Source organism: Ilyonectria robusta (assembly GCF_021365365.1).
Source record: "Ilyonectria robusta strain PMI_751 chromosome Unknown BGZ61scaffold_82, whole genome shotgun sequence".
Taxonomy (NCBI): domain Eukaryota; kingdom Fungi; phylum Ascomycota; class Sordariomycetes; order Hypocreales; family Nectriaceae; genus Ilyonectria; species Ilyonectria robusta.
The window spans coordinates 33,687-46,306 of NW_025764516.1; the positions used below are offsets into that span (position 1 = coordinate 33,687).

A 12,620-nucleotide genomic window follows, 5' to 3' on the forward strand; every position below is an offset into this window, starting at 1 on the left:
TCTCCGCCCTCACTTCGCCACCTCCACCTGTGCCCAACGTTCTCATCACATTTCCAATCCCTCATGTCACGACAAGGTCAACAATAATGCATCCTCGCAGCTTTGGTTGAGACTGCCGACACAACGCAACCGAGGAAGTCCCCTGCTAGGGTCAGTATATCTCACCAAAGCTGGCCGAGGCGAGGGCTAACTTGAGGTGTGGTGGCTTACCCAACATTGGGACCACCGATGGACAAAATGTGGAGAGGGCACTAATCCGAGGTAAAAGGGCGGAATATTTCTACGGACCCCAATCTTGCTCATAGACCTCCAGGCTACCACGGCTAGTTTGGAGAGCAGTTATCACGGAGTCATGCCTGAGTTAGTCATGGCCGAGTTTATGCCCTTGAAGAACCGACCCAACGCCAAAGTTCCCGCGGGGAGGCTCAGGAAAGAATATACTTGCCTCATTGCATTAACTACTGGATGACTGACTTGATCGTACGCTACAGGGGGCGTTGGCAGAATTCGCATGCCCCTTGGTTAATTCCACGCGGCATGGGAGATATTATCATCTCAGGCCTACACTCCTACCCCCGTTTTGTATGGGCTCCATGGTTTCCAGGTACTCCTGGATGATCCGAATGGACCGGTCAACTGTGGGGACCTCACTCTCCCAGTATCGCATCGTGTCAATACACAAATCAACGGATTCTCTCCAGCCGGGAGGCATGGTGATGGCCCCGCACCTGGCGGCGGCGAGAATGCAAAAAACAGACGCAGTTGACTCTCGGAGACCATACCATGTACCATGAGTCCGATGTCGGTTCGTCCCAAGCTTGAGCATGCGGAGGCCGAAGATGAGCGCCTTGTCCGCGAGATGCTGGGCCGCGCTGCGATACGGCGCATCGGGTCGACTATGGATGGCGTAGTACAGGAACGGCCGGTAGAGCCACCCTTTGATTTCCACAACGCGGCCTTCGACGAGGGAAGGGAGCTCCCCCGTGGGCACCTCGTCGTGGATGAAGCGGATGAGGCTCGGTAGGGTGCTGTACCTTGTTGTTTGGAAAATGTCAGCCCTGCCGTCGATTCATGCCCATGGGGGGTATCTACCGTACCATTCGTCGAACTTGGCTTCAAACTCTTCAGCTGTCTTCAACAGGAAAGGCATGGCCTCGCTATTCCAGCTCGTGTGGTCCCCAGCATACATGATGTTGCAAATTCGATTCCCCAGGCGACGCAAGGTTATCTCAGTAAGGTAGTAGTACCATGACTGCTCTTCATGGTCAAATGTCCTTCGGGTACCGAAAGGTGGCGTCGATTCGTGGCAAGGAGAAGGGACGTCATTCCGAATGTGCTGAGCGAAGGTCTCTGGAGGTTCGGGATGCAGATCGGGGTAATCTAGGTCCGACAAGCAGCTGTTGGGAAGGTTCAATTCAATGCGCAGTTCACACTCGGATTTATAGCAGCTCCAGTAGATCCTCTGCTGCAGACTCCTGCGCCTAGAAGCGGCAATCCCGGACTCACAGTGTCGACGGGCATCGCACATCAGATAAACGTGGCAGGCTCTGGAAGCGGAGTGAAACTGGGACCACGCCTTCAGAGGCGCCATGGTGTACATGGTGTACACACCGGCCAGGAAATGGCACTGAGGAGCGAGAATGCCCGTCTCCAGCAAGCCAAACCTTCGACGGGCCAGCGTGTAGTATGCGTTCGCCCTCCGCAGCGTCTCAGCATCCGCTTCTCTAGATGTAGGCATCCTAGGCCAGGGATCTGGGGGAGATGGGGACTCGTGAATGACAAAGGGAGGAGCAATACATCCGAGGGCACACACGAGAAGCTAGGTGATGTTATTGGTCAGAGACTGGCCAGCTGCTACCGTTGTTGAAGGGAACTCACGACGAGACATGTGGCTGAATCCCAAGTCAGACCGACTTCGGCCACTCGATCAACGTACATCCAGAGGGTATCCACATCCAGGATAGGGTTTTTAGAGTGAACAAAGGCCAGGAATCGCTCCACAAGCCCGGGGATTTCGTCTTCGTTGATGCCGTATGCGAAATCCTTGCCGAACCCCTGCCAGCCGCGCATGCGATGTGCTGCCGGCTCCTCGGGTTCGAGGTCTCTGTCGACTAGTTCGGCTTCAAAAACAGCGTCTGTGAGATGGTGGAGCGGATACCGACTCTCCAGGATGGGCCATGCAAGAACGGCATCGGGGTTCGTCTGTTGCGGTGGGATTCGCATGTCGTCGATGTCGACCTGCTTCGACTGCCTCGACTGCTTCAAGGCTGCTGCTTCGGGGATGTTCGGAGCCTGATGTGGAGGCGGTGGCCCTGTCTCCTGGCCCGTCTCCTGGCCGGTTGCCCAGATATGCTCGAGCCCCGGAAGCGACTCGGGGGGCTGGTTCAGGCGCGCTAGGATCTGGTTCAAGCGGTTTACGATCATGATGCTGGCGGGATCGAAGCTAGGGGGGGACTTTGCGTCAACTACATGCACGAACGGTCATCGGAGCAAGAATCATATGGGCGCTGTCACATACTTGGACATGTCCTCCACGTCCTCATAAACGCACTGAGCGTTGGAAGTCGTGCAACTCCCACATGAGGGACGAGCATTGTTGCACTTGACCTTTCTGGCACGACAGAGGCGGCAAGCAGCCAGGGCTCGCTTCCTGGGGTATGCGGTGATGGCCCTCGAGCTCCTGGTGCGTGGGCGCTTGGGGGCGGGTTGCGACGAGGCCAGGGGTTCATGGTCAGCAGCGAAGTTCTGCGGGCTGCCTGTAGGATCAACAAGGGCGGAACCAAAGCCACCGTCGAGACTATTGGATGTCGCAGACGCGCTGTGGTTTGGGCTTGGGTTGGACATATTGCCGTTCTCTCACCTGTGTACCTACTCTCTCGCCGCGATGTCCGAGACGACGCGTCGACGCTCCGTGCAGAGAGAGTCTCGTGGGGATGTGCGGGGAGACTCCGGAACGGAGTACGATGTCAACGGTAGACTCAGACGAGAAGCGAGAGGGACGCGGAGACCCGGCCTTATGATTCAAGAGTGGGGGGAGGGATGCCAGGTACCCAATCTTGTAACCCCGGGCTGAATTAGTACTAAGAGGACTAAGTTAAGTTTATTAGTCACAGAGCGGATCCCACGATCAACCCCAGGAGTGGGTGGTGGGCAAGGCAAGCTGCTGCTACCGGGTACGTACTATGCAGCAACATCCCTTGCTCGTGTTTTCCGGGACTCCGCGGTCATGGCCTAACAGCACGCCCGCCACTCTCTACCGTGGCACTACGAGGGATTCTTTAGGCATTGCACTAGTTGTACCCTACTTACGCCGGGTCTAGGATCTAGGACCCATGCTTCGGCCAAGACTTGCTGCTGGTGAGGATCTTCAATCATTCCCGGCGTGTATTAGTTTGAATGACTCGAAGACTGCCGGGCGAATGGCCGAATACCCCCGTGTGGGGCCAGGGACAGAATGTTAGCCGTACTGGCTTAAGTCGGGCTGGCCGACGTCTGAGTCGTCATTTTAGGTGTAGGCTTCGGAGAAATCGCATACGGGGTAGTAGCTACCCCAAACCAACTGAAATCGCACAACCCAGGGGTCTAGGTCTCCTTACCGAGGGGGGCGCGTCGAGGGCCGTGTTACTTGATGAAAGAGTAGCACTAGGGCAAATCAAGCCAGTACAGCATTGCCCTCGACGACGCGACTTGCCAAGATAATCTCTATTTGCCATTGCCGAGCTTAAGTCCGTTACTGGCAGAAACCTGGCTAGACGGGACATCCGCGGGGGCGGCAAGACCCCATGCATGCATGCGATTCAACGACGTACCAACTTTTCAATGAGGCCCAATGAGACCCACCATCCGGGGAATTCATAAAGGTCTAAGCCTGCCATTCTGTTGCTATCCATTCTTCTGCTGTACACCAGCTTTTCCAATCGTTCGCACTCGGAGCCTACCTCAGGTGTTGCTCTTCTTTTCTTCATCAAATCAAATCCCCCTCCACCCCAACCCCCGTCATCGATTCGAACAGCACGAGACGAGCCCGGCCGCGGTTCTTTCTCTCTCGCCAAAGTCATGGCGCTCAACGATCGGGGTGACGGCCGGTGGGGAGAGAACCATGACGGCAACATATCTGTGTCGGCGGCCCTCGACGAATTCCATACTCTTGAGCGGGAACTCACGGCGCGGACACGACGCTCAGAAGCCGACGCCAAACAGAGACCTTCGCACGGCGCTGTGACAGAGCATTCGGGAACAGAGGTTGTCGATGCTACAGAAACCGACCTGCCTGGATTTCTGCGCCGTGGCCTCGTGGCCGGTCGGACGCCAGATGGGGAGCCCAGCAAGCAGCTCGGCGTGTCATTCAAAAACCTCACCGTCAGGGGCACTAAGCCCGCCAACGTGTCCGTCAAGACCTTGCCCCGAGCCATCTTGAATACGTTTGGTCCGGATCTCTGGAACTTCGTTCGAAAACACGCCGGATTCAACACCCCAAGCCAGGAGCAGACTTTTGAGATCATCCGCGATTTCTCTGGTACTGTTCGCCACGGCGAGATCCTGCTTGTGCTGGGTCGTCCTGGGTCGGGCTGTTCAACCCTCCTCAAAACAATATCGAATCTTAGGGCCGAGTATTCCAGGGTGGAAGGCCAAGTTTTCTACGGCGCCATGTCTGCCAAAGACCAGGAACGACAGTTTAGGGGCGAGGTGGTCTATTGCGAAGAGGATGACCAGCACTTCCCTTCGCTCACTGTTTGGCAGACGCTCTGGTTCGCCATGAAGAACAAGACGAAGAAGAGAGAGGAATGGATTATTCCGCCTGTAATTGACTCTCTACTTCAGATGTTCGGCATCCACCATACCAAGGACACATTAGTTGGAGACGCACACGTTCGGGGAGTGTCCGGGGGAGAAAGGAAGCGGGTGAGTCTCGCCGAGACCTTTGCCACGAATGCCTCAGTTGTGTGCTGGGACAACTCCACCCGTGGACTGGATGCGAGCACCGCATTAAAGTTTGCGAAATCTCTCCGTGTGTACACTGATGTCACCGGAAAAACGACACTCGTAACTCTCTACCAGGCCGGCGAGTCGATTTACGAGCTGGTTGATAAGGTCTTGGTTATGGATGAGGGGCGAATGCTCTTCCAAGGGCCAGCCAAAGAGGCGAAGAAGTACTTTGAGGACTTGGGTTTCTGGTGTCCCTTGCGACAGTAAGGCCCTTCTCTTATCTTTCGCCTTGCGAATCTGCAACTAATTAATCTGAGCAGGAATACCCCGGACTTCTTGACGTCTGTTGCTGACAGGTCTGCCCGTCGCTTTCAGCCTGGGTGTGAAGAGACAGGCCCCAAAACCCCACAGGCCCTCGAGCAGGCATTTCGTAACAGCCTTCACTACCAGCGACTCCTCGAAGACCTCAAGGCGTATGAGCTCGAGGGCAACGACTCAGGCAACGAGAAGCAGGCACTCTTTGAAGCCACTGTGCACGAATCAAAGTCAAAGCACGTTACGTCTTCATCTCCCTACACAGTCTCATACGCACGCCAAGTCATGGCTGCTCTACAGCGGCAGATCTGGCTCTTCTACCACGAGCGCACCTCCTTCTACACCAAGTTCATTATCATCGTTGTCAACTCCATTATCGTCGGCTCCCTCTTTGCCGAGACAGATCCAACTTCTACCTCTTCCGCATTTTCCAAGACTAGCATGGCCTTTTTTGCCATTGCATTTATCGGCTGGCTCCAATTTAGCGAACTCCTTCCTGCTATTACCGGCCGCGCCACCATTAAGCGCCAGCAGTCCTTTGCCTTTTATCGGCCATCGGCCGTTGTTATAGCAAGAGCTATCATTGACATTCCCGTTCTGTTTGTTTTAGTTTTATTCTTTTCTATTCCTTTCTACTTTATATCGAAGCTGGACTATAATGCTGGCAAGTTTTGGGTGTTTTTTCTGACGGTTTATTCCGCATCATATTCCATCACGGCCATGTTCCGCATGCTTGCTGCGTTTTCTACCACGGTGGATGACGCCATTCGCTGGGTCGGTGTCTGTAAGTGTCTTCCATTCCTTACCATCTATATATGCCGGCAACCGGACTGACTGATAGCAGTTCTGAACATAATGTTTATATGCACTGGATACGTAATTTCTCGCAACCAGCTCCTCAGCCAAGTTCCCTGGTTCGGCTGGATTAGCTATGCCAACCCGATTGCATATGGGTTCGAAATGGTTCTGGTCAATGAGTTTGACGGAAGCGAGATGGCTTGCAGCGAGGCGCACCTTGTCCCACGAGGACCTGGCGCACAAGGAGGGTATCAAGGATGCAGTCTTCCTGGGTCACAAATAGGGAGCACCACTGTTTCTGGTGATGCTTACCTGCAGACGAGTTTTGACTTGTAAGTTTCCGCACTCCAAGAAAAGAATGAGCGGGTATTGACCCTTGTCTCGTGACAGCCAACGATCCAACCTCTGGCGAAACTTTGCCATCATCCTTGCCTTCGCTGTCCTTTTCCTTGTCGTCAATGTTCTCGTCATCGACCGATCCAAATACGAGAGCTCGAGTGCCCAATCTCTGGTCTTCGCGAAGCCGCCGACAACCAAGAAGCGTACCCAGGATGCCAAATCTCTGGCCAAGCAGGCCCCCGCCGTTGAGAAGGTCCAGGACGCCGGCGTCTTCACATTCAAGGACATCACATATACCATCCCGTATAACGGTCAGCAACGACGTCTCTTGGACAATGTTTCGGGCTATGCCGTGCCTGGCAAGATGATCGCCCTCATGGGTAGCTCAGGATCGGGGAAGACGACACTCTTGAACACACTTGCTCAGAGACAGAGAGTTGGCGTTGTGTCTGGTGACATTCTTGTTAACGGCTCTCCACTGAGCGAGAACTTCAAACGGGCTACTGGGTTTTGCGAACAACAGGATATCCATGAAGGATCGGCGACTATCCGCGAAGCGCTAGAGTTCTCAGCTCTCTTGCGACAGGAGAGGCATATTTCTTCGGCAGAAAAGATTGCCTATGTTGACGAAATCATGAACCTCTTGGAGCTGGACGACATGGACAACGCCCTAATCTCTTCTCTCACTGTTGAACAGCGCAAGCGCGTCACCATTGGTGTTGAGCTCGGTACGTTGCCTGTCAATACGAGCCATTTATTATTTAACTAACCTTCTACAGCCGCGAAACCCTCCTTCCTCTTGTTCCTAGATGAGCCTACCACTGGCCTCGATAGCCAGTCTGCATTCTCGATTGTCCGCTTCCTCCGCAAGCTCTGCGACGTAGGCCAGGCTATCATTTGTACCATTCACCAGCCATCTTCAGATCTCATCGAACAGTTTGATATGATCCTTGCTATGAACCCGGGGGGTAGAACCTTTTACTTTGGGCCAGTGGGAGAGAACGGCTCTCAAGTTGTGGACTACTTTGCCGCGCGTGGATTCCAATGCGCCCCGAACCAGAATGTCGCCGAATTTATTCTGGAGACTGCGGCCCAGCCCCTAGACAACGGCGATAAATCCGGCCTCAACTGGAACAAGGAGTGGCGCCACAGCAACGAGGCCAAGGCTGTCTTCGAAGATATTAACCGGTACAAGGCAGCAAAGACGACAGCCGCAACATCCGACAGGGAACAGACCAAGTTTACCGCGCCCACGTGGTACCAATGCGTCTTGCTCACGAAACGCATCTTCATCAAGAACTGGCGCGAGCCGAGTTACGTATACAGCCGTCTCTTCGTCCACGTCGTTCTCGGCATCACCAATGGTTTCGTAAGTCCATCCCCAGAAACGCGACCTGCCCGTCGTTTCTTCCCTACTTGCTTGAAATTGCACGCCATTCAAAGGTTCCAAGCTTACCTGCGCCACACAGATTTTCTGGGACCAGTCAAATACCGTCTCTTCCCTCCAAAACCGCATGTTCACCAATCTGGTCCTCGCCTTCTTCGTATCCCCCACGGTCGTCAACAGTAATGTGGCTAGCTTCTTCGACCGCCGGGATGTGTGGGAAGACCGCGAACTGCCAAGCTGTACGTATGGATGGGTGGCGTTCTGCACTGCCAACATCGTCACCGAGATCCCTATTTCCATCGTTGCAGCCACTGTATACTGGCTTCCCTCCTACTTTGCCGTTGGATTTCCTGCCAAGGCATCCATCTCCAGCTATAGCTACCTTATGTCGGTTCTGTGGTCTATGTTCACAGCAGGTTGGGGCCAGTGGATCGCGGCCTTTGGACCGACTTACAGTGTGGTTGCCAATGTAAGTTCCTCGAAAACAGTTACTTTCAATGAACTAACGCCTCCCAGATCATCCCCTTGTTCTTGGTTGTTGTCGCACTGTTCAACGGCATGTTTACGCCATTCTGGACCTTCCCTGCCTTTTGGAAATACTGGATATACTACGCCAACCCCCTAACGTGGTACTGCCGCGGTGTCCTCTCCGCCATCTTACCACAGGTCTCGGTTCAATGCGTAGACGCCGAGTTCGCGTATTTTGAGCCTCCTCCCGGCCAGACGTGTGGTGACTATGCAGGCCAATTCCTCCGGGACGTCGCTAATGGCGGATATCTCCAGGATGCCAATGCCACGTCCAACTGTCAATTCTGCCCATATAAAAATGGCGCCGAGTACATGGCCACCTTGAACGTACAGGCCGATGACAAGTGGCATTGTCTGGGTTACCTGGTTGCTTTTACGTTAGCCAATTGGTTTTTGGTCTACTTCTTTGTCTACACAACCAGGATTAAAGGCTGGACTTTTGGGGTTGGGCCCACCGCCAGGGTATTGAGGCGGTTGACACAGAAGGTGCTGCTAAAGAAGGAAAGGGTAAACCAGGACGCTCAGGTGTAGCTCCATAGTTGGTGCCCGAAAATCCGGGAGGGAAGATAGCTACCTTGGTATCTGGCTGTCCGCTCCATCGAGGGCGAGTTGCTTCTGGCACAGAGTAACAAAAACACAGTTTTGCAGCCTTTAGCAGACGTGTGACAGACAAGAATCGTGGCAATTCCTACTTACCTTGTGATCGGTCAAAGAGACCACCACATCGTGTTTTTGTACACGGAGACTTGCAGTAAGCGTACGAATAGGAAATTTTGATGAATTTCTACAGTCTACCAAGATAAAATGGTAGACCCCGTGAGCGGCGTACTTGAGGATGTGTTGAGACCGCATGACTAAGGTCCGATCTGCTGGTGGCTGGGATGTGGATACTACGTATCTGAACTCAACTGTGCTCGTCACAGGACACATAGCTTAGACCTTTCAATACCAGTCCCTGTTTGCTTTATCAGTTATGGCTGTTTGGGGTCGTCACCACCACACCGTCAATGGTCCGTGCGTATGGTTCGGCGTACTGTTGAAGGCCCTGATCGTTCATCATGCTTAGTTGGACCACGTCTCTCTTTCGTACGTTAAGTTGGAATATTTGCAGCTTAGTATGCACCACCCTGTTCACTTCGTGCCCGGCAGTTTCGGCTGAACGCTTCGTGCGGCCCTTCACAGATAGCACGTGACGGCTCTGTACCTGGCATTGCCTGTGCTGGTGTCCTTTCTGCGCGCACCTTCCGCATACCTGCTCTTTCTCACACGCGAATGCTTCGTGACCAATGTTCCAGCACTTGTAGCACTGGACTTGTCCTTGGCGCCGCTCAAAGACGTCGGTGCTGGCCGACTCCCTGGCCAGGTGGAAGTATCTCTCCTCGAGGAGTCGCTCCACGTCGTTTCCTTTCGTTACGTAGATCACCATTGATCCGTACATCTTGCCGTTCTCCCTATCGCTGAGCCAGTGGATCTTGGCAATCGTTACGTCGTTCTCCTTTCCTAATGCCTCTGCGGCTCCCGGTAGTTCGTTACCGGAAGAGTCCAATACTGCGGTGCGGTTTGCGCTGTCCACTTTGACCGGGTACAATTGGTCCCTGAACACCCTTGCTCCCTTGACTGCAGTCCTTTGTGCTGTCTCCCTCTAGCAAAGAAATCGCCCCCAAGCTTGTCTAGCCTCGGAATGATATCTTCGTCAGACCTATTGTCCGTATTGCCAGGCTCGAAGAATACAAAGAGCGGCGTTTCGCCCCAGTCATTGCGCCCATTTATGTGTACACCTCGTTCCACTAGGTCTTGGAATAAAACCAATTGAGCGGGAGCGTCGAGACTCGCAAGCCGATTAGGTGACGTCCATAGGTCGAAGCTGATGTGCACCGCCGTCAAGGCATCGCGCAGCTCCGTTTTGATGATATCCCACTTCGGCTCAAAGAGTTGCTCCAGCTCTCTGGCAATAGAACTGCCACTCCACGGCATCTGGAGCACTTATTTGTGGCCGAACTGATTGAAGAGATTCCGAGGAAAACTGTGCTCGAAGATTGTGAATGGTACATCGCATTGACGGCGAAGCCAAGCTTAGCTCTTGTATAGCTTTTATATTTGCCTTTTGTATGACGCTTTGTTCGAGCCGGCGCCGTCTGGGAGTTGTCGAAGAGGGGAGATCAATCGCGCTGTCATGCTGGGACTCGACTCGCTCGACTGGCTGGCTGGGGTGATCCGGTGAGCTCTATGCAAGTCAGCTTATGGATATCTCGTCAATAGGATCGAATGGGGCGAGCACATACTTGCGAAGATGATCTGCCGCAGAAGACGTGGCTTGTACCAAGAAGAGCTTAGCCACGCCTTTCATATCACACCGACTGCAGCACCAGACATGGCCGATTGGTTGATCCTGGTGGTTTAGTTCGACAAGGAAAGTCCCGTGCAACCTGATCCAACTCTTCCTGCCCTTTGCGTTGCAAAAATGCATAAATTGATTTGATTGAAAGGAAGAATTCGACGATTTGTTTGAGTTGGTTGAGGTGATTGATTGATTGAGTTGACATATGATGAGCGCTGCCGACACTAGCAGGTCTCGCTTCAATCGCCGACCAAAGGACACTGAACTCTTGGAGGAGGGACTCCAAGAGCACTTGCTACTAACCCCAGGGAAGAGAGTAGGAAAGGCACAAGCGGCAGTATACAGACTTAGTCCTTACCAGCTTAGATTCAATAAATCATTCACTTTCTAAGACAATACTTATGAGCACGTCCAGCTGCCAAACATGATTTCCATCAGTTCCGCATTGCATGATGCTTGTCTATCAACTTATTTGGGGGCCAGCTTCTCGGCGATAGCATCCGCGCACCTGTTATACATGGCCTCAACGGATTTCCGGAGGCTGGCACGCTGGACCTCATCAGGCATCGGCTCACCCTCTAAAAACCACCTCAGCTTGGTCGACTTGCCGTCGATATCCTCTAAGACAATGTTGGGGTAGACTTGTCCAGTATCAGGGAAATCGTCGTTAAAAACCCTGTAGCGGAGGAGGTGCTTGGCTGGATCGCAGACGACCATTTCGTCATGGAAATTGTTCCCCCACGGGCCGTTTTCGAAGTGTAGGGTGCGCACGGAACCCAGGCCGTAGCCCTGAAGGGAAGACGTGACGACGCCAGGAAACCAGAGGGACTCAGCGCCGAAGGACGTGACGATGCCCCAAATTTGCCCAACGGGTGCATTGATGACTCGAGTCACGTCGGCGATAACTTGAGCCATGGTGGCAGTAGTTGACGTGGTTATTGTGCTACTACCTGGGTTAGAGGCAGAACTGAAATGGCGCTGGTAATGGGCCTTAATTGTGGCGTACTTAGGTAGGGCGTTGTTGTTATTATTATTATTGTCGGCTTGTGGGGAAGGCTGATCTAGGCGGGATTAAAATGAGATATAAGTTGGTGGTAGTACATCTGTATGCTGTAGTGGAATTGTGGATGTCTGCCAGCCAGATGAATTGGAATTTTGAATCGATTAGAATTACGGAGAATCAAGGTATCCGAAGGCCCGAACATGACAAATGGGACGTTGCGGAGGCTCCATAAAGCAAGGCGGCTGCCCTGTCCGCTGTTTCGATTTGTTATTCTGGCCCAGGTAGACAAATTGCGGGTCTGGGCTACATCAAGAACTTGGTGTTTGTAAGCCATGGACTGCCATTGATTACGCCGGTAAATCCGCGACATCACAGGGTCGAGTCAGTGTATACATCGCGCACTCTCGGTCGGTCTATAGCGGCTCCGTCTGGGCATGGAGATCCTTCTATGTTTAGCAATCAACCAAATTCAAAACGAATCATAATGGTCCTAGCCACTTCAGACCACAAACTCATCCGCAACTGCATTGCACGCTACTGCATCGGCATCGATCTCAGAGACTGGGATATCTTCTCAAACGCCTTCCTGGACAGCGCCAAGGCATACTTCCCCGAGCCCGTCGGTGCCATCGAAGGGATCACAGCACTCAAGGCCACAGTACAGGGCATGGTCGGGACTCTTAAAATATAACATGCTCTGAGCACGCAGCTCATCGAACTTACGGGCGAAAAACCAGCCGAAGTCACGACTTATTGCGGGGCCGACCTTTTCGGCGTGGGCAAGGACGAAGGTAAATGTGTATCTAATTGGGGCATGTATCAGGACAAGCTTGTCAAGGTCTTTTTTGGCGGTCGGGAAGATTGGAAGATCACGGAGCGCAAGGTAATTTCTCAGGCGCCATTCAGTGGTGATATGTCTTTGATTCTGAAGTAGCCGACTTGTTAGTGTGACGGACAAGAATCGTAACAATTCTTACCTTGTAATC

At 53.2% G+C, this 12,620-nt stretch overlaps 4 protein-coding genes across 4 annotated transcripts; 2 read left to right on the forward strand and 2 right to left on the reverse strand.

The window, feature by feature from the left end:
• Nucleotides 1–550: 550 nt before the first annotated feature.
• Nucleotides 551–2,844, reverse strand: BGZ61DRAFT_541948 (uncharacterized protein; the record flags this gene model as incomplete). The annotated part of the gene is made up of 4 exons (XM_046255116.1): nt 551–1,034; nt 1,098–1,819; nt 1,879–2,443; nt 2,519–2,844. The coding sequence occupies 4 exons, from the start codon at nt 2,842–2,844 to the stop codon at nt 551–553; spliced, it is 2,097 nt and encodes a 698-aa protein (XP_046093689.1).
• A 1,212-nt stretch (nt 2,845–4,056) lies between these two features.
• BGZ61DRAFT_375020 (ABC-2 type transporter) lies at nt 4,057–8,824 on the forward strand (the record flags this gene model as incomplete). The annotated part of the gene is made up of 7 exons (XM_046242381.1): nt 4,057–5,189; nt 5,247–6,025; nt 6,083–6,371; nt 6,430–7,106; nt 7,158–7,747; nt 7,848–8,234; nt 8,282–8,824. The coding sequence occupies 7 exons, from the start codon at nt 4,057–4,059 to the stop codon at nt 8,822–8,824; spliced, it is 4,398 nt and encodes a 1,465-aa protein (XP_046093690.1).
• A 2,212-nt stretch (nt 8,825–11,036) lies between these two features.
• Nucleotides 11,037–11,738, reverse strand: BGZ61DRAFT_435824 (uncharacterized protein). Its single transcript, XM_046244002.1, has 2 exons — nt 11,638–11,738; nt 11,037–11,574 (listed from the first exon to the last, which is right to left on the reverse strand). Exon 2 carries the CDS (start codon nt 11,544–11,546, stop codon nt 11,100–11,102), a length of 447 nt encoding a protein of 148 aa, XP_046093691.1. The 5' UTR covers nt 11,547–11,574; nt 11,638–11,738; the 3' UTR covers nt 11,037–11,099.
• Nucleotides 11,739–12,118: 380 nt separating this feature from the next.
• Nucleotides 12,119–12,568, forward strand: BGZ61DRAFT_541952 (uncharacterized protein; the record flags this gene model as incomplete). Its single annotated transcript, XM_046255117.1, has 2 exons — nt 12,119–12,292; nt 12,344–12,568. The coding sequence occupies 2 exons, from the start codon at nt 12,119–12,121 to the stop codon at nt 12,566–12,568; spliced, it is 399 nt and encodes a 132-aa protein (XP_046093692.1).
• Nucleotides 12,569–12,620: the final 52 nt, after the last annotated feature.

Bases quoted from the DNA above. Each gene is read 5' to 3' on its own strand.
- BGZ61DRAFT_435824 (XM_046244002.1), bottom strand. From the start codon at position 11,546: ATGGCTCAAGTTATCGCCGACGTGACTCGAGTCATCAATGCACCCGTT.